At 33.7% G+C, this 20,282-nt stretch overlaps 1 protein-coding gene across 9 annotated transcripts in view; it reads right to left on the bottom strand.

Moving 5' to 3' along the window:
* LOC106073756 (spectrin alpha chain-like) overlaps positions 1-19,954 on the bottom strand; it is a 35,801-nt gene extending 15,847 nt beyond the window's left edge. For 4 of the 9 annotated variants that reach the window (XM_013234385.2, XM_013234386.2, XM_013234388.2 and 1 more), the window contains exons 1-25: positions 19,795-19,954; positions 10,035-10,317; positions 9,765-9,890; positions 9,517-9,657; positions 9,151-9,234; positions 8,919-9,023; positions 8,704-8,795; positions 8,460-8,604; positions 8,245-8,361; positions 7,949-8,122; positions 7,726-7,827; positions 7,363-7,611; positions 6,932-7,009; positions 6,650-6,805; positions 6,344-6,486; positions 6,142-6,203; positions 5,932-6,044; positions 4,613-4,636; positions 2,953-3,021; positions 1,992-2,108; positions 1,766-1,892; positions 1,452-1,642; positions 1,219-1,368; positions 1,004-1,096; positions 694-828 (exon numbers count right to left, since the gene is read on the bottom strand). In XM_013234385.2, coding sequence (XP_013089839.1) covers positions 694-828; positions 1,004-1,096; positions 1,219-1,368; positions 1,452-1,642; positions 1,766-1,892; positions 1,992-2,108; positions 2,953-3,021; positions 4,613-4,636; positions 5,932-6,044; positions 6,142-6,203; positions 6,344-6,486; positions 6,650-6,805; positions 6,932-7,009; positions 7,363-7,611; positions 7,726-7,827; positions 7,949-8,122; positions 8,245-8,361; positions 8,460-8,604; positions 8,704-8,795; positions 8,919-9,023; positions 9,151-9,234; positions 9,517-9,657; positions 9,765-9,890; positions 10,035-10,289 — 3,048 coding nt within the window. In that variant the 5' untranslated portion in view covers positions 10,290-10,317; positions 19,795-19,954. Of the gene's footprint in view, positions 1-693; positions 829-1,003; positions 1,097-1,218; positions 1,369-1,451; positions 1,643-1,765; positions 1,893-1,991; positions 2,109-2,952; positions 3,022-4,612; positions 4,637-4,973; positions 4,989-5,931; positions 6,045-6,141; positions 6,204-6,343; positions 6,487-6,649; positions 6,806-6,931; positions 7,010-7,362; positions 7,612-7,725; positions 7,828-7,948; positions 8,123-8,244; positions 8,362-8,459; positions 8,605-8,703; positions 8,796-8,918; positions 9,024-9,150; positions 9,235-9,516; positions 9,658-9,764; positions 9,891-10,034; positions 10,318-19,794 lie in introns of all 9 variants that reach the window. The other 5 variants (XM_013234387.2, XM_013234393.2, XM_013234391.2 and 2 more) reach the window with 2 other exon arrangements.
* Positions 19,955-20,282: the final 328 nt, after the last annotated feature.

The raw sequence follows: 20,282 nt of genomic DNA, 5'->3' as shown, positions 1-20,282 counted from the left end.
TGTCGGGGAGAAGGTGAGAGTTCGTCTAGGACAAACATGGCAGAAAGCAGTTGTCATTAAGAAACATCCATCACCCAGATCTTACATCATAAAGACAAATGATGGGAAAACATACAGACGAAATCAACGGTTTTTAAACAAGAGCTACGAAGAAGACATCTCTGGGTACTATGACACCGACGAAGACAATGAACAGCAAACTGTTAGAACAAAAGAAACAGACAATTATGAACCAACATCTAGAGAACTTGCTGTGCCGGTCAAGACAACCAGAAGTGGTCGAGTTGTCAAAATTCCTTGTAAATATAAGTATTAAGAACTTTAAAAGGAAGGATGTGATAATAGCTTCAAAAGGAAGGATGTGTTAATGTTAGAAGATATTACGTCATTGTTTGTTATCTATGTTTTATGCGAAAGCAAAGAATCGGACGGAAATAAAAGTTAGTTATATATGTCTACCTTGATAAAGACAGTCTCGTTATTATCATTATTAAATAGTAACGTCTACAGTAATTTATTATTAATCTGTGACTACAGAACAATATCAAAGCAATAATTCTGTCATCATAACACTAATAAAAAAAAAAGCAGCTTAGCTTAAGTAAAATTTAAATTTCATTAGTCATTTTGTAAAATCCATTCATACAAAACAGGCATTGGAACAACATGTGAAGGTATATCCAATGTAATGACCTTGTTAGCAGAGTTGAGTAGTGTCAGCACATCTCCTTTCTTCATGGAGACTTCTCGTGGGGACTTCTCTGTGTAGTCATAAAGAGCAACAACCTTCTCTGTACCAATGTCATCAATTACAGGAGCTTCTTGTTGCTAGAAAACCAAAGACAAAAGCTTTGATATCATTGTATTTCATTTAGTTACACTTATTATATTATCATTAGACAAAGCAATCAAACAATGGTACACCACATTTCTTTTGAGAAAATATGTTTTGCTATTTCAACAAATGATCTAATTGTGGACATAAACAGTTGTTTAAACTTACTTTACAAGCCTGGGCCTGTTCTCTTAGTCCTTCTATGACACTTCGGTAAGCCTCCAAGTCAGACATGAATGCTTCATGCTTTTTCAACAGAGCCTACAGAGACAATAAAAATACATAGGAAATACTTCTAGACTTTATGATTTAAATGTCAGATAGAATTTAAAGTAATGATAATAATAATGTTTGAGATTTTGCAATTGAAAAAAAAAATTTACCTCAGAAGAATCCTCATCTTTTCCATAGTCAGTATTAGCAGCAATTGGTTCCTTCTCTCTCATCCAGGACTCAGCTTCATTGGCATCAGCAAAGTATTGTTGAGCTTGCAGGGAGTCTTCTAAATCTTGTTTACGCTGCTGAGCTTTTTCCTTCAAAAACAAAGAACAAAGCATGACTAACTATGTCTCATCAAAAATGTTGTGTGAATGATGGTTTTTCTGCATATATTTACCTTTAGAGCTTGCCACTTCTCCTTTAGATCTGAAATCTTGCTTTTGATGGTATCAGCTGCAAAGTGACCACCTTTAATCATGTCATTGCCTGACTGGCATACATTGTTGATGCGTGGCTCATGGCCAGCCACTTCGGCCTGCAAGGCTTGGTGTTTCTTCATCAGATTCTGTACACCAATGAGGTCTCGACCTGAATGATGAGGGAGAATGAACAGAAATTATAGGTCTCAATTTAAATCTACTAAATTTTAAAAGGCTAAGCTACACTAAAAAAAAGAAAGTGTTTCCTTAAAAAACACAAAGATAGAAATACCTCTATTTGTGGAAGAAGCAATAGGCTCTTTCTCTCGAATCCAATCTTCTTCATCTTCAACATCTCTTAAAAACTGCTGTAGTTTCAAAGCTTCATTCAATTTTTGCTTGCGCTGAGCAATGGGATTCTGTGTTGTTTAAATGAACAGGAAAATATATTAAGATTTTTTTTTTAATTTAGAGTACATACATTATTTGACATTCTCTGAAAAGATAGTTTCACTTACAGATAACTTCTGGTATCTTTCCACAACTTCATTTTGTTTAGATCTGATGTTGTCTTTGTCAAAGTGATCACCATTCTGAAACAGTGTAGCTTGTGACTGGAGTTGGTCCAAACGGTCCTTGAAAAGAAGATAGTAAAATCATGCATATTAGAAACAATTAGTTGGTGTTTATGTATTGTAGTAAGATGAGAAAGGTTGAAATAAAGTTGAGATCAAACTTCAATCCTCTTGCTCTAATATTGATGTTGATATAAAATGTATGTCTTTGTTACTAACTATAGTTAATGAAGTTTCTAAGATAGTGGGGTTATGGTTTACAACCTTAAAATCTAGATTTCTGATCCTTCATATCTCATATTTGAAACAAATATATATTATTGATCTCATTTAATATTAACAAACAAAAAATGTTAATGGCATTTTAAAGACTTACTTTACATTTTTAATGCAGGGACTTTCAATAAGTCTGACTAATATCAGGGAATAGAATTTTACATGAATGGACATACTAAGTATTACCACACAGATTTAGAAGATTCAATTATCTACTTTTCACCAAAAGACCTAGTCTTTAGCTACATTAAAAGTAAAAAAAAGTAAAAATATTACCACACAGATTTAGAAGATTCAATATCTACTTTTCACCAAAAGACCTAGTCTTTAGCCACATTAAAAGTAGGGCCATAGGGCAGATGACATTAAGGTCATTTGTTTCTTTGGCCAACAATTAACGAACATGATGTCATGTGGCCAGCACAACAACCAACCGCCTTTACTTTAAGTCAGGTACCCATTACAGTTGAGTGGACTCAGGACTGCCCTAAAAATTCAGGAATTCAGAATTTCAGTCTTCACCGAGATTCGAATTCAGGACCTCAAGTTCAGAAGCCAAGCACTTAACGACTCAGCCACCGCAGCCCCCAGCCACTTTTAGTTAACCTAGAAATCAACCAACACTTACATGATGGGCTATAACATCAGCTTCCAACAAGGCATGTCTCTTCTGCAGATTCTGGACATTAGTTAAATCCTGAAATAATTCAACCATTCATTTAAGATAACTTTTTTTTAAAGCAATGATATTTTCTTCTATCAACAAATAAAACTGAATTGCTAATCTGTAAACCTAAACAAAAAAATAAAATCATATGACAGACAAGGAGCACATTTTTGACTATTTCAAATCACATCCATTGGGCAGATTTGCAAATCATAACACTATAATGCTAAGTAAATTAAGTAATACAAATTTACATGATCAAGATAATTTCCTTTTCTATTCATCAACATTTATTCCTTTTGTTTGTTTAAATTCAGGATATCATTGTTTTAAGGCTTGTTTTTTTTTAGTACTGCAATTATAATTTTAAAAGTTTTGGAGAAAAGAACACACATTACTGAGTGTTTATAGAGCTTGTTTGAAAGTTTCAATCCTTTTTCATTGAAAAAAAAAAAAAAAAATCACTTAATACAAAAATGACAAGATAAAGAAATGTACAAGATTGCAAATCTATACTATGACCAGTGTTTGCCTGGAATAAGGTGCAGATCATGTAAGTCTACAAGTACAAATGCTAATACAATACCATGTTTGTCCGGCCAACAATAGCCTGTGTACTACAACTACAGCATTCACACAATATTCACTAGGAAGCGTACAATGAAACAGGCTTAACAGCTTCATTATCATTGACTTTATGCATTTATTTAGGCACACTTCAATCAATTAAAGATAGAAAAATTGAAGACTAAAAATGGAAATTTTTTGATTGAAGTCAATTCAACTGAGAAAGGTTCACAAGTCAGATGAGGGGAGTGCAATAACTTGTGAGAGTACTGTGTGGAGAGCACAATGAGCAAGCACTTTTCCTTTCCCCAGAAACACTAATCAGACCACTCACAAAAACAGAAATTGAGAAAAGTTATACAATAATTTTCCAGTTTTGCTTTTCAGGAGTTAAGAAAAAGAAGATTAAAGCATAATAAAAAAAATTACAAAACCTAAAAAATTTTTTTTAAAGACATGCAAATAGATCATACATTTTAGAAGATTTATCTATTCTGTATCTGTGCTAATATTTTTCGTAGGAAAAAAAAATTTCTAACATTGAGTTTTAAAACTAGTGATGGAATATGTTTTAATTACAATTTTACTATGTATTAGTATTAGTCATAAATGGTGCTAACGCAAAAACAGATAAGACAATGCATGTAAGTGATTTATGTATCTGACAGAACAACTTTTGAGTGGTATATGTGGTTACCAGATGGATGACCACTATGGTGCATAATGATAAGCAATGCTATAATTATAATTATCAAATATATAAGGAAACAAAGGATTTCATTAAATCTCAAAGTACATTTCAAACATACATTTTTAGAAAACGCCTTTGAAAGCTCTTCCTTGATCATTTAGGCTAATATAAAATTTAGCAGTTTTCAAAGAATCATGTTATGAAATAGATAAGACCATGCAGGTGGACACAGCCAAACATTTGCCAAAGGTCTAGAAAAAGTTTCATCCTAATAATTACTGTGCTTGAAATAAATGAAAATGAGAACAGCCAAGAGAACTACATATGATGAAATATAAGAAGCTAAAAAGTTATGTCACACACCTCTACATATTTAGGTAATTGTTGCTGCCAGCAGTAAGAAGGAAAAGCAAAGAGATAATACATTTGTCTAGGGCAGACTTTCAAGGGAGAGAGTAATACCTACAATATTCTAGGGCATAGCAGGGCTCACAAAACAATCTGAGATAATTATTCATTGTACTTAAATCTGAAGAAATATTCTATTGTAAATTTGTGTTGCTGTTGATCAACTTATTTTACCAACTTTTAACAATTTTAATTTTTCTTGTACACAAGTTTTTTCTAGTTAAAAAAAAATGTGACTGCATCTTAAGTTGAGCTTGTTCAAGTACTGTGAGACCAGCCAACTACAAATGTAGGTAATAGCCTGAGAAACACTTACACTTCTCTTGAGGAGCTAGTAGAACATATTTGGGAAGGGGTGGGCCGGAGAAGGGATAGAAAAAAAAAAACACAATGAAAAAGAAGAGAAGGGTGAGGTGAAATAGAGAGAACTCAAATCTAGTTGTAGCTCAGTAGATAAGAGAGAAAATGGTTGGAGGTTAGATTTGAATATTTAAAATAACTTCTAAATGGATCAGTTGAGAAATGTTCTTTTAAAATTATTTTATCAGAGTAAGAATAAAATGTCTTCAACACTATTTTGTTGGTAGTATTGGTTATGGATTGTATATATATTATTAGTCAAAATGAAATAAATAGCAAATAATTGAATTCTAGCTACTAGTGAAATGTTTATGCTTAAGCCTATCATTTTAAGGCTTTTTATCTGTTACCTAGTATACATTCAATATCTGTCACAAGAGCATTAACTACAAGTATCAAATGAAATTATTTATCAATACTTTATATTATTAAAAAACTTCAACTTTTAAAGGTAATAAGAAAAATTTTGTTAAGAACATTATGAATTGACTGAAATGCATTTTGTTGGATGCTAAGCGTGAATTAAAAAGAAAACTATATTTGTATTTCTGTAGAAAGATAGTTGAAAATATAGAGCACCAAAAAATAAAAACAAATGGTAGGATTCATTAAAGTCTAGGAGGTTTATGAGATAATAAATGACATGTTAGAAAACACAATGTAAAAAATTAATAAGTATAAATATATACAGAAAACACACACAAAAATGCTAGCACTATTTTTAATCGCATAGAAAAGTGATCTGCATTAAAATCATGATAACTTAGCAAAATACTTTTCACAATTTACCCTTTTTTAAAATGAATGTATAATTTTTTGTTTTTGACAGTAGATGGGAATGAATGAAATAGCTACACTGCATGAGAACAGCAAACAATGAAAACAACACAAAGTTGGCATCAACTGAAACTAACCTTTCCGTAATCCTCAGAAATTAGAGAACTTTCTATATCAGCCAACCAGGACTCCACATCTTCAACATTGCGGTTGAACTGTTGCTGGTGAGCAGCTTCATTCAATTTGTTTCCTAAAAAAAACATTACGTGTTACTTCAAGATAATAACGACTATAAAAAAAATTAAACATTTGAAAAACAAGAATTGCAGAAAATAAAAGTGTAGAACCTTTCTTTTCTGTCTGTTTTTGTAATGTTGACCACAGCCGCTCTATCTCATCTACACGTTCCCTTTAAAAACAAAATGGTTAAAAATTCTGCTATTAAATTCGTTAATCAAAACAACTACAGAAAACATAAGACATTAAAAAATTTATATTGCCAAGGAAAAGGAGTGAATAGATAGGCTCACTTTGGAATTATAGTAGTACCTTATTGCTTCCTTTGCATAATGATCCTTTTCAATAAGTTGCTCTCCAGTAGTTTGAATGCTCTCTATGCGGTTCTTGTTAGCATCGATTTCAGCTTCAAAGTTCTGATGTTTCTGAAGTTTGGTTTGTAAATTGGTTGGATCCTAGAATGTACACAAGAACATGATGTGATGGAACATATTTGATAAGCTTCTAAAAAATGTTTTTTATTAGGCCCCTTTGAAAGTAACTTTAAAAAAAATCTCATTTACATAGCAGAAAAAAATAATCTATGAGCATTCTTAGGTAAAGACATATCAAACATACCAAATAGTTCTCATCTGATGCTGTTTTTAGTTTCTCATTAATCCACCCTTTTGTTTCATCACAGTCACGTTCAAATATCTGGAACTCATAAGACTGCTCCAACATGTAACGGCGAGTGCTGGACTTTTGATACAAAGCATTTCGTCTTGCCAAAAGCTGAAATCATCAATCAAAATATAAAGAAGTAAGAAATTTTAGAATAAAGCACACAAAAAGCTATGGTACAAAACAAATTACATCTTGAAAGGTATGCTGAACATTTTATGTAGTATTTGATCATACCTGATCTCTTCTAGCTGCAACATCTTCTGAAGCATAGTGCTCACTATCTATCAGTTTAGTGGCAAACTCATCCAAAGCCTGTAAATAGTGTTTTAATATCTTAAATTATCATATGAAAATAAACTTCTAAAGCTGATAAAATGATACTTTGCGTGCATTAACTATTATTTTCACAAAGCACAAAGAGCATGTAAAAATAGCTAAGTCTTGAGAAGAAAGATAGCTATTTGTATTGTATTACTGTATATGACATCAATGTTTGTGAGTTCAGCTTTATGTCAAAGTCAAAGGTTTCAATAAGAAAATTGTTCAAAAGACAGACCAGATTGTGCTTTTAATGTTTACAAAATGTCTACTGTTCAAATGTTTTTATTTCTTTTGTAAATTTAACCTCTGCCAGCAAACAAAAACTCTTTAAAAAAGCAGCATACCTTGATTTTTTCTTCTTGGGCAGCCAGAGATTTCTCAAAGTCTCCATGTTTCTTCAGCAAAGCCTCAACACTGTCAAGGGAATCCCCAAGGTCATCATTCACCAAGAAAGCTTCTTGTTTGGTCATCCAAGTATCTGCCTGCTCTGTATCTCTCAGGAAAAGCTGCAAGTCCATACACTGCTCATACATGACTCGCCTTTCTTCCCACAGTTCCAACAAGGTGTGCTTCTCATAGTTCAGTGTGTTCAGCTAAACAAGCATTTCAAATTGTGTTTAAACAGAGGGAAAAAATGTTTACAATTATTTAATAGTCTTTGTTCTAATTTCTAATATTCTAATTCACATTTCTTTCTTATGACTCACTTTTTCCTTCACTTCATCAGCAGCAAAATGGTTACGTTCAACCAGTCTTGTACCAGCTTTAGTAGTTGATTGGAAACTATCTTCACGAGCATCAATTTCACCCTGAAATAATAAGAAAAAAAAACAACAAAAAAACAACATAAGCAATGGACTAATCAAAGTAACAAAATTAAAAACATTTCTATAATATAAATATTATTTTATTAGCTCTAGCCCCTAATACCTTATGTTCATTGTGACGATCCAAAAGAGCCTCTGCACCAGCAACATCTTTGGCCAATTCATCAGCTGAAATGATGGCTTTCATATCAGATATCCATGAAACTAAATCCCTAAAGTCAGCCAAGAATCTTTGCAAATAGTATGCATCATCCAGCCTGGTTTTTCTTTCAGTGGCCTTTAGAGAACAAAAGATATTTTTACAAATCTATTCACTGAAGAAAAATATTATTTCCTATTTCAAGTTGACTTAAATAAGCATATTAAAATATAAGTAAGAATATTAAAATACAATTTCACCTTGGTCTTCAATTTCTTCCAATTTTCCCCTATTTCTCTTTGCTTGGACTGAATCTGATCTGCTTGGTCAGTGTGAATCTCTTGGAGACGATTGGCTTCAGATGTTAACGCTGATACCTTTTAAATAATAATGGAAAGATAACATACAATTGAAATGAAATGCTAAACCACAGATTAATACTAAGCCTGGCTAAAAATCAAAATATGAAATGTACCTTTTCTTCCAGTGCTGCTAAATCTCTTTCTACTCCCTCATGTTTCCTTTGCAAAGTCTGGACACTGGCCAAATCACGCCCATAGTCATCTGTGGAGAGAACGGTATCTTTTTCTTGGATCCAAGAAATAGTCTCATCTGCATCTCTGAAATCAAATGAATATATCTGTGTGAAACGTATTTGGGGAGAATTTTCTTTTCTTTATATCGATCAAATCATAGCTCAGAGTCCAATCAAAATATACCTGTTGAATCTCTGAATCTCATGAGCTCCAAATAACCGCTCTTGTCTTAACAAAGAGAGTTGTCGCAGTCTTTGCCAAGCTTCATTTACTTCCTACAAATGATGACATGAATATAATTATATGAGATTACAAATTAAAAAAATTAAAAAGTATTTAGAAGTATTTCTTATTTCCCATTGTGTTATTTCTAGAAAGCACCAACTCTAAGTACAAACCTGCTGTTTTTGTCTAATGGTTTCCTCCTCTGGATGTCCATCAGCAACCAATTGTTCAGCCAAGTTGTTTACTTCAGCCACTTTATCCTCATGGTTTTGAAGATCCTGCAAAAATATTACAATATCTTCAAATATCATTTCACATTAATTGTTATTCTGAAATCTTTATCTTTAAAGTGACACTGAATTCTCCAATGTTTCTAAAAGTTTGAATAAACCAAACAAAATGTACCTTCTGGAACTCATCAAACTTTTTCTGAAGCACTTCCACATGTTCCAAATCAGTGCCAAACTCATCAGATGTAACAAAAGCATCCTAAACATAAAATAGGAGAGAATAAAATCAAAGCTATAATAGGTTCGGTTTTTCATTTAGCCATGAATATAATACAAAACTGTTGATGAGGTTTAATGTTGAAGATTAATTACATTCTTATTTTGTTCTTTACAAGAATTTGATGGCAATAAGAGTTAATGTGCTAAGAGATAACAAAATCAAATAAAATTATGGTTTTACAAAAAATACTAAGGATTTGTCTTGAATGATAATTTACATAAGAAATTGGACTATTATTTTTAATAGTTTGCAGATCTTTACCTTATCATTGATCCAAAACATCACCTCCCTACATTCTCGCATGAACTGGACTAGCTTTAGAGCTTGTTGCAGTTTGGTACCTTTATCTGCCAGCCTTGCCAACAGCAAAGCCCAAAGACGGTGAAGTTCATCTAGGCGCTCCTGATATGTACAACCATAAATATAAATAACATTTAATAAATGCATTCAAAATGATATTTTCATTGTTATTTTTTGAAATTACACAACACGAACACACAGTTTCTCACCCTTATAATTTCAGAGGCAAAATGTCCTTGACTGATCATTTCATTTCCAATCTCATCTAATGCCTGAATAGCATTGGCATGGGCAGAAACTTCAGCTTCAAATGCTTGATGCTTTTGTATTTTGGCCTTTAACAAAAGATATATTTTTGTTATTTTTAGAAATAATAACACCTTTAATATACATAGATTACACAATTCCTAAAAAAAATAATTTTTAATTGCAAAAATTATAACAGTAAAAATTATTTTAAAACAGTGATTTAAAAATACCTGCAAATTGGTTGGATCTCTGTAACTTTCATCAGAAGCTGTTTGCAGCTTTTCATTGATCCATGATTCCAGTTCATCAGCATCTCTCTTAAAGTATTGGTATCTACGAGAGTCTTCCAAGTTATTCTTTCTGTCTCTGCAAGCAGCTTTAAAAGCTGCATAACGACCCAACACTTCATCTCTTCTAGCCTGGATATCCTCAGCAGTTTCAAGAACTTTAATTTCCCGAGCCGCTGTGTCGGCCGGTGTTGTCATTCTTTTGATTTTCTCTTATTAAGTGAGACTTAGGAAAGACAATTTTAAAGATTAAAAATAAAAAATAATTAAGCAGCAGCTTGGACTTTTAATAATAATTAAAGTAAATGTAATTCCTGTTTTGACTAATTAAAATAATATATATAGAAAAAATGTATTAAAAGTGTACAACTTATATACTTCTATTTTAAATATTTGTATTGGATTTTTTGTATTCAGTCATTGAAACATTTTTCTTATTACATTTATTGCATTTCAATAGTTGAAATGCTTTTCAATGAATAAGTTTGAATTTGAGCTACTAATTACACTTGGTACCTGTTCGGTGGAGCTGTGCCAAAATACGTAGAATGGCACATAGAAGAGCATAAAGTAAAATGTATGTTAAGCACAGAATTAAAAAGGCAATTAGAAAGAGGTCAGGATGGTCCTCTAAAAAAGGACACCTGAACATAAGGCTTTAAGTAAACCAATTCGCTTTAGAATAAAAACAAACACAAGAGGTTGCTAAACACTGTCCTTGGGAAGGGAGAGAATGCTTAGAGTCTAAGTCACATGTTCATGCAATAAAATAATCACTACCACAATAGTGTTCAAACCATAGACTGACATGTAATAGGCTTAGATGGTAGTACAGAAAATATCAATGTCCTGAAGTAGAGGCTGCGTGTTTATCATTGCAAAATATCAATGCCCTGATGGATAGGTAGTGAGCATATGATGGTTGAGTCATAGAAATCAATACTGAAGAATGTTATGCTATTTTTATGTCAATCAATATCTCCTTTACGCAGATTTTTTTGTATTTGAATATTTCTTTTTCATGAGTAAGAAAATAGGCATAAATTTAACAACAAAAAATTAGTATATAAATTTGCTTTTATATCATATCACAGTAATTTGATTTGTATAATGAGAGAAAAGCTGCTTCTCAAGAACATCCACTTTCAATAAGAACAATAAAGAAAACATTTCTGTTAATTTTTTATGCAACACTTCATGTAAACATTTTCCTCAAGACTATATCAGCTAGTACCAACAGCACAAATCATTTATAGTGAAACATCTAGAAAATGCCTTTGTTATTATTCTTTAGACTGCCAGCCAGACAAGACAGGGGTTATTGATTTTTTGCTTGTTACCAAGACAACACATTTTAATGTGTAGTTTCCAGAAAGCAGGTGGTGGTGTTTTCTCTGGCCACAATATAGAAACTTTATTGCAAATACTAGTATAAAACTTTATATTTTATTTATGATACATATAAATCAATGTCTGAATGTGCTATATTTATAAAACTTTCATTTAGATTTACAATCATTATTAAGCAACACATAAAATATAATTCCCAGAAAAATGTAGCTTTAACTACATTATAAGAAAGAATTACTGTCACAAGCCAATCTGCAAGACCAGGTATCTCAGCTTTAAATCTTGTTGACAGTAAAAAAAAAAAAAAATCACAAATAGAATAATGTCTTTCACTTGTATATTCTAGTGATGTTAAAGTTAAAAAAAAAAAAAGGCTCCAAATATTTTGTGCTGTCACTATATCTGAAAATCTCAAGCAACTCATAAGACTAAAAAATGAAACATTTCAACTAAAAAGATAACTTCAACCCTATGCTTGCATTCCTGACATTTGTTATACATATTTCAAAAAACTAAATAATTCATCTTTGAAGTAGGACCCTTAAGAATGTACATAATTTTTTCATTAGAGGCAGCTGCAACAAAATTGACTCAATAAGTTTTTAGAAGAATGTGTTATATTTCAATTAGTATTGGCTTATCATTCTGCTGGAGACTTTTGTCCAGCATTAACTTCTACAAGTGTCCTGCTTTACATGAAAAGATGCTATTAAGCCAACCAGGCCCATTACAGTTGTATTTGCACCGTACATGCCCCTTGCTGTTTAATATTGGCCAGAGCTGTCACCTTATTTATCTGACTTAAGCAGTGCACTCTGGAGTGCTTGGAGAAAGCAATTTTGAAGCTCACAATGAAGTACAAATGAAATTTTAAATGGGGAGTGGGGGAGAATTAGATTAAAAAAAAAAGACAACCACTTAAAGCTCTACCTAACCTATCAATGGCCTAGATTAAGGCCAGTGGTTAGTAGTGATGGGCAAAAGTTAACTAAAACGTTAGAAACTTAGTTTAACTAACAAAAAATTAATTAAGGCCATTGTTTAACTAGAAAAAAAAAGTTTAGTTAAAATCGTAGTTTAATTTTTTATTTAGTTACTAACTAGAAAGTTTAATTAAAATTTGCACAACTTTTCAACATGTGGTCACGGTTGAAACACATCCCTATTTTCTGGTCATGTTATATCAATTACTTGGATTATCAAAAAAATGATGCAGTCTACAACTATTTAGTCAGTCTGCATTTGAAGAGGGTAAAGTAAGATACTGGTAGAAGTTATGGGAGTAAACCTTTGCAACTGAAAGTATTATAAAATGTTAAACATTTTTTGCCAAAAGCTTCTATGCAATATTATAAATGGGGTTGTTCCGAAATTTTTTGTGAGCCATGTGGAGGTGTTTAATTTCTGTTTATAGTGGGAATCTGATTAGAAAAGTGAGTTAGGTCAATATTTAGTGGTTTTAATCAATTCATTTGCGGCAAACAATAATTTTTTAACTGCAGGAACATCAAGTACACCCTTTTTATAGTCTTAAGACTTATTATTGAGATCTAAGTCTAAATCAACAGCTAGGCCTAAATAGATCTAAAAGCATTAGGATAATCAACTCTAGAAGAAAAAAAATCTTAATCCACACCCTCTCTAACCATAAAGTAAATAGACTGTGTCCAACTGATTTTCACAACCTAGTCAGCTAGACATACATATGTATGCCTAGTGTACCGTACGTGTGTAGTCGATGATACTACAAGACTACCCTGCATTTTTTTTCTTTACGCGTTATGCAATTGTGTTTAGTTTGCTAAATGTGGAGTGGTCAGACAAGAAAATAACACTGGCATGGCTAGTCAAGCATGTTCGTAGATATATCTTTACACTAAAGTAGTTACACACCCTTCCTCCCCAGAAAGTAAATAGATGGTGTGTCCACTGATTTTAACAACCTGACCAGATAGACGTACACATGGAGGCCTATATTGTAGGCCCACTGAGTGTGTTGTCCATAATGACAAGACCACCCTGTTTTTTTCCCTTGCGGGGTTTAACAGTTATGCAATAGTGTTAGTTGTATTTTTAGTGGTCAGACAAGAAAATAGCACATTGGCATGGTTAGTCAAGCATGTATTTTACACTATAAAATAGTTATACATGTCAAATGTTTCTTAAAACTCCAACAATTTCATTTCTATGGTTACTAGATCTAAATTTGAAATTCTAATCTATGTTATTGAATGAGATTTTAAACTTTACCGGTATAAGTAAGATTTTCCTTCATATAATAAGTTAATATAATTTTTAAAAAAGAGTACCATTCTTTTCTAAAGGTTTAAATTCAAGGCAAAAATACAAGCACACATATTTACTTAGACTTTTTTTTAAAATTTTATTGTGCATTAATGTTTATGTAAGAAACATATTCCTTATTACTGATTTTATTATGGATAAATATTTCTACAATGTTAAAAGAATAAGATCGAACCGTAAGTATACAGTCGGATTATTATATCTATATAGGTCTAGTTCAACCCCCCCCCCCCCCCCAATAAAAAAAAAGTTATGAAAAGTTTAATTAATTTTCTTTAGTTTAGTTTAACTATATTTTGAAACTCATGATAAACATTTAGTTTAACTACTTTATTTTAGTTTAAAACTAGTTTTAGTTTAACTTTTAAAAGTTAGTTTAGTTCCCATCACTAGTGGTTAGATCTTAATATGAAGTGATTTGAGAAAAGTATCTTCATAATTATTTTTTTAAGTATGTTTATTATGACTGTTTGTCTGGATGATCCCAACTGACATCTTTTGTGAAAGACTCCTCAGTGTTTTGATTTGATGAACAGTGTAGAATGTGTATATAAAAGAAAGTAGCCCTCTAACTTATAAGAGGAGGCCATGTTATTGACTTAAATACTGTTGGGAGTAACAGGAGGCCATGTTATTGACTCAAGTACTTTTTGGTCAATTAGATATTGTTTTTGTTGAAAACCAAAGTCATCTATCCACTTTTAGTGGGTAAGTTACATGTATTTTTTTCTCTCAAGATCTTTGATTGTTGTAATTGTGGAGATATTGTTTAATTATTAGAATTACACTATATCAAGTCTTAATATATTATTGTTTTAAGGCTTAAAGTTTAAAATAGGAAAAGGGGGGGGGGGGATTTCATCTTGTCACGAAACATTTTAAAAATCTAGATAGATCTAGTATAGAATGCAAAGAAATATAGAACTATACAAGATTGACAAGATTCTGAACTAGATGCTAATATTTAACTCCTTTAGATAGCACGGAACCTACAACTATAGCACAGCATTTTTAGATCCACAAGATTTAAAAAAAAAAAAATAACTGAGGGGTTAGCGTTGTAACGAAGACATTTTATTGATGGATTTAAAAGTGTTCCATCCGACATACACACACACAAACTATTTCAACAGTAGCATAGCACAGGTATCAGGTATATTTATGTGCTTTTAGAATTCAAGGACAGCAGTTTCATTAGAAAATACAATGACCAACAAGTGTGTTGGGGGGGGGGGGGGGCGGGTTGTTTAATTGTAAAGATAATTTGAGGGCTAGAAAATGTATGGGGTGGGGAAGAGTTGTAATGGCTACTAATGCAATCCATTTTATTGATGGGTTTAAGTGTGCTTCTGGCAACATAAACAATACCAACTATTTTGACTAATGTAGCATGGGTATCAGCTAGTAAAAAATATATATACATTTAAGGCCACAATTGATTCCACAAAAAAAAAATTGAATGTGGCTAAGGCAAGGGGTGTTTTTGGATAAAGGCTGGTCCTACAGTTCAGAGATTTTAGGTTAGGTGTTTAATTTTAATATACTTTTTACTCTTTCTGCATTAGTTGCTTTAAATTAGGGTTACGCAGTGCTAAGCAGACTTGCTTAGACAAATATTACTGAATAGATATATTATTATATTAACATATATCTAGTGGCTTTGCAAAGCCTGTAGTACAGATTTTGAGTCAGTGACCACAACAATCTGTGTTGCCCTCAAATGTCCCTTGCCTAGTTGAGATTCAATGACCTTTAAGGCTTCACAGACTGCCATGGTCTCTGCATCAAAACTGCAAACACTACCACATGGTCCAAAGATTTTTATTGAGTAAGAGCCAAGAAAGTCGATGTAGGCTCCATAGCTTGGTCTTCCAGAATCTATCAATGCCGACCCATCAGCATATGCAAAAATAGCACTGGGCTTTTTGAAGGCATTAATGGTCTCCAGTGCTAGAATTTGAAGGTTGTTAGATGAACGACTTAGCTTAGTGGCATTAGGGTCTACTAGTTTCAATCGTATGTCTGGGGTTGTTGGGCGACATCTAAAGGGAAGGGTATGAAAACGTTGAATGTTTTGTCGGTTGGTGGAGAGGCCAGCTTTATCAGATAGTCTAGTGGCATGATGCATAAAAGACTGCATCAGGATACATCTTCTGCATTTCCAACCATCCACTAATTTTCTAGCCTAGATGTATTCATCCAGCTTTTTATACCGCTCAAAGCAGGTTAGTACTGACCTTTCCCTCCTAAGGTTTAGTGGACCTACATTAGCCATTATTTCAGCCGCATTTACTGGGCTTGTCCTAAAGGTTCCACAGACAAATCTTAGTGCTTGGGACTGTATTTTGTCAAGTTGTTCAAGAGCTGTCCTGGAGCCATAAATTTGCACAGGTAGGCTGTAGTCTATCTGTGATCGGACTGCTCCTAAATACAGTGATCGGAGCATGTTTGCTCGGGCTCCCCACTTTGTGGACGCCAGCTTCCGCACAATGCAAAGTTTCCCCGAGGCCTTTCTTGCAACTTCCTGGATGTGCTCACACATTTTTAGTTTGCGATCTTAAGTTACACCAAGGTACTTGGGTAGCTTTTCCATGCTGAGAGCCACTCCATTAAGGGAGAGCCGGAAAGGTTGCACGAGAATGCCAGTCCCGAGTGTGAACAGAGAATAGACCGTCTTGGAGGTGTTTATGTCTAGCCTCCATTTTTGTGTGTATGAGCAGAGCGTATGGAGATCTTCTTGCAACACTTTTTGTATAGAGGTTGTGCTCCTTCCAGATTTCCAAAGGACAATATCATCAGCAGATATAGCAGCTTTTGGCATTTTAGCTGAGCCGGTAGGTCATTTATGAAGGCAGTGAAAAGGACGCAAGACAGGACGAGGCCGTGCTCAAGGGTCATTTCCCCTGAGACTTCTCCGTACATCCTTGTTCTTATTGTACGCTCTTGTAGGAAGTCTATGATCCAGTAATATATCCATCCCTGCAGCCTCATGGCTCTTATCTTATGAAGCAAACCAAGACGCCATAATTTATCATATGCCTGTTTTAAGTCAATGAAGACTGCGTATGTGCTTTCGGTCTTTTGGAATCCATCTGCTACACTCTATACAAAGATGTTAACTTGGTCTATAGCGGACATTCCAGCCCTGAAACCAGCCTGTTCTGGAGCTATAAGACGGGCACTCTCAAGGTACCAAACCAGACGCTCATTTACCATTTTTTCAGCCATCTTTCCCACACAAGATGTGAGTGAGATGGACCTGTAGCCCTCAGCAGTGGAAGCATCTTTTTCCCTTTTTTGGTATAGGAATAATGGTGGCACGTTTCCAGGCCCTGGGCAGATGACCATCAGCCCAGGTTCTATTCACAAATGCCAAGAGCACTGCCCTTCCTTTTCCCCCTACATGCTTGAGCATTTCGAGGGTGATACCATCCGGCCCCGGAGCCTTTTTGAGCTGGCATATCCTTATGGCAGCATTAAGCTCGCCTATCAAGAAGGGGGAGTTCATCGTTCCATCAGCACTTTTGGTCTGAGGTTCCTTTCGGTCTTTTTTTTTAATAATATATAATTTCAAATTAGGTTTTATTTTTTTGTGGTTTCTGAGCATGAACATGTTGTTAATATTATTTAGATTATTTACTTTCACCAATAAGTAAAAAAAATAATAATTAATTTTGGCTTTTTTTTTGGTGATATTTATTTTTGGAGAGTTGTCTGAAATAAATTTTCCATCGCTTTTTCAAATCTGAAACCCAACACCCCTTTAATATCTTAATGGCACATCTTTGAAGCACAGTCAATGTAACTATTGATGCTCTGTCTATAAATGAACGTAATTATCAATTTTGGAACTGCACAACATTTAAAAGGAACCAAAAAAGCTCTTAACCCGAAAGCTAGCTAAGTTTATCCGGGTGACAAAGAAATAAAAAATGGCTTATCATGCAACTTTAAAAACATTGTATCCTGTCTGGAAAATGTCGGAAATGACACAGAAATGATCGAAAATGAATATAATATGGGCAGTGCACATACCCTCACTTTTGCAAATAAATCACATCAAAACAGGTAAAATCAACAACACTGCAAGTTGTCTGAATTCATGTAATGTCCGAAATAAATAAACTACTCTATAAACTAATAAACTCTAGATATATTAGACTATAACTATATATATAAAAAAATTATATGTATAATTATAATATATATATATATATATATATAGTATCTATATAGATAGATCTAGATTCTAGATCTAGACTGTATACAGTGTAGCATGGGCGTAGCGGGGGGGGGGGGGGGTCGGAATTTAGTGACTGATTTTTTGCATTGATTTTATTTATTTTAGGTGAGATTTTAATACCAAACCATCACTTGCCCCAGCACAATCAAGTGGGTTTTGAGTTTAAAACCCCCTACCAGGGGGGTTCGAGTTTAAGACCCCCTACCAGGTGTTTTTGCAGTTAAATCCCCCTCTTCTATTAAACAAAACAGAAAAAAAAAATGCAAAAGACAATCCCCAAATTCCAAGAGCACAGATTTTAAAACATCCCTTCAGAGGGGTTTGATGCTAAAATATACCTCTTCAATATAAAAAAAGCAAATTACACACTAAAATTATTTGAGCATAGCCAATCCTATTGGGGGTCTTGAGTTTAAACCCCTCTCCTACAGATGGCTTTTTAAAAAAGTTTATTACCCCTCCAGAAGGTTTTGAGTTTAAATTCCCCTATAGAGTGTTTTGAGGTGGAAAACCTCTATCTTCAATATTATTCTAAAGCAAACTACAGATACTAAATTCTATTATCGTAGCTAAATGGGGTTTTGAATTAAAAAAAAAAAAAAACTCCAGAGATTATTTAGTTTAAAACCCCCAAAAGATGATTTGACGATAAAACTTCCCTTTTTGATATACAATCTAAAGCAAACTACAGTCACTTAATTCCAAGAGCGTTTTCAAAAGAGGTTAAACTTTTCTACCAGCGACGGGGCTTCATTAATAAAGTGCAGTGAATAGTCATCTGCCGAAATTGAAAAACACTAAATGTGGATCAACATAGATGGCTAAGACAGATTTTAGGAGTTAGTTATAGAGATCGGGTCTAAATCAAGGAAATCCTATGGTATGCCGAATTGGGAGTCGACCCCTTAGTAAGATTGTGACAGAGCATCGCAAGAGGTTTGCAGGACATTTTCTCCGACAAAATGAATTACCCATAAGAAGAGTTGAGATGACATCATAGTACACACATTCATTGAGGTCCTCAGAGCAGGTGGGAAGAGGCTTCAGACATTACCAGTGACAGATTTTTGTGGAAACAGCGTGAAATGCGGGGTGCGCTGAACGGCACGGGAGGGTCTAAGTCAGTAAGAATAGCACATCAGGTTTTTCAAATAAAACTTTTTAGTAGCAGGAAAATGCATTGTAGATACCTCACTCAGGATATGCATTTTGTTGGCGTTCAATACCAGAAATAGTGCTTGGCGGCGGGGCAGAGGCTGGGGGAGCTCCTAGCGCTCCCCCAGACCCTGGTAATTGCGAAGATTTTCTACAATTTTTTCACTAACTTCAGGAAGAACCAAATCTAGGGCACAATAAATGTCTTCCGAAAGCATGCAGGGTTAGAATGTAATAAAGATTATGTACACACACACATATATACATATAAATTATTATAAATTCCCCCCCCCCGGGAAAAAAAATCCTGGCTACGCCCATGCAGTGTAGACTGTTCTAGTCAAGTAAGAGGAGAGAACTAGATCTAGATCCAAATTGTAGAAAAGGGAGTGTATAATATAGGTATAGTCAGTATAGATTCTACTAGATCTCTACAGATCTAGCTCTATTAGTATTAGTCACTAAGTTCAATAGAATCAACAGCCGTTTCCGGGTTCAGCCATCAACCGGTTGCATTAGTATTACTAATGTCAGTAATGACAATAAAGTTTTTCTTCATTTATGACAAATTTTCGCTACTTAGATCTATTCTAGGTGATGGACTTTTACGTGATATGACCAAGCCATTTGGAAATAACAAATTAAACTCACCTAAATTGCACAAATCGAAAAATGTACACAACCGAAAACGTAACGTAATGGCTTTTAGAGCTTGAGTTATTTCACCTTTAGACAGTGTGGGTCAAGGTCAGCTGGGCTGGCCCAGCATTCTTGTTAGTCGGCTGTTCCTCTATTTGTCATGCAAAAAAAATAAATTACATTCTACAATGAGAAATGCTAAAGATATTAGCTCTTCATATAGATCTAGTTAAAATGTTGCCTTGATCTAGATCAACATCTATGCATCATTTTTTTAACATAATTAAATTAGTGCGCTACATAAATTCCAATAATTATTTTGTCAAAATGTTTAGGCGCTTAAAGATCTATTTTAACTGTGTTGATTCACTAACATATATTTATTAAAAAGGCATATTTTATGAGTCATACCTCTACAGTGTCTCGCTAGGCGGCTAGGGCCATGGTAGAGCTAATCAAATTCAATGTGTATACAAAGGATGGTGAATTCGTTGAGAAAT

The sequence above is a fragment of the Biomphalaria glabrata genome, chromosome 9, assembly GCF_947242115.1.
Source record: "Biomphalaria glabrata chromosome 9, xgBioGlab47.1, whole genome shotgun sequence".
Taxonomy (NCBI): Eukaryota; Metazoa; Mollusca; class Gastropoda; family Planorbidae; genus Biomphalaria; species Biomphalaria glabrata.
Note: the sequence above shows the minus strand (reverse complement) of the source record. Positions and strands in the feature narration are given on the sequence as shown.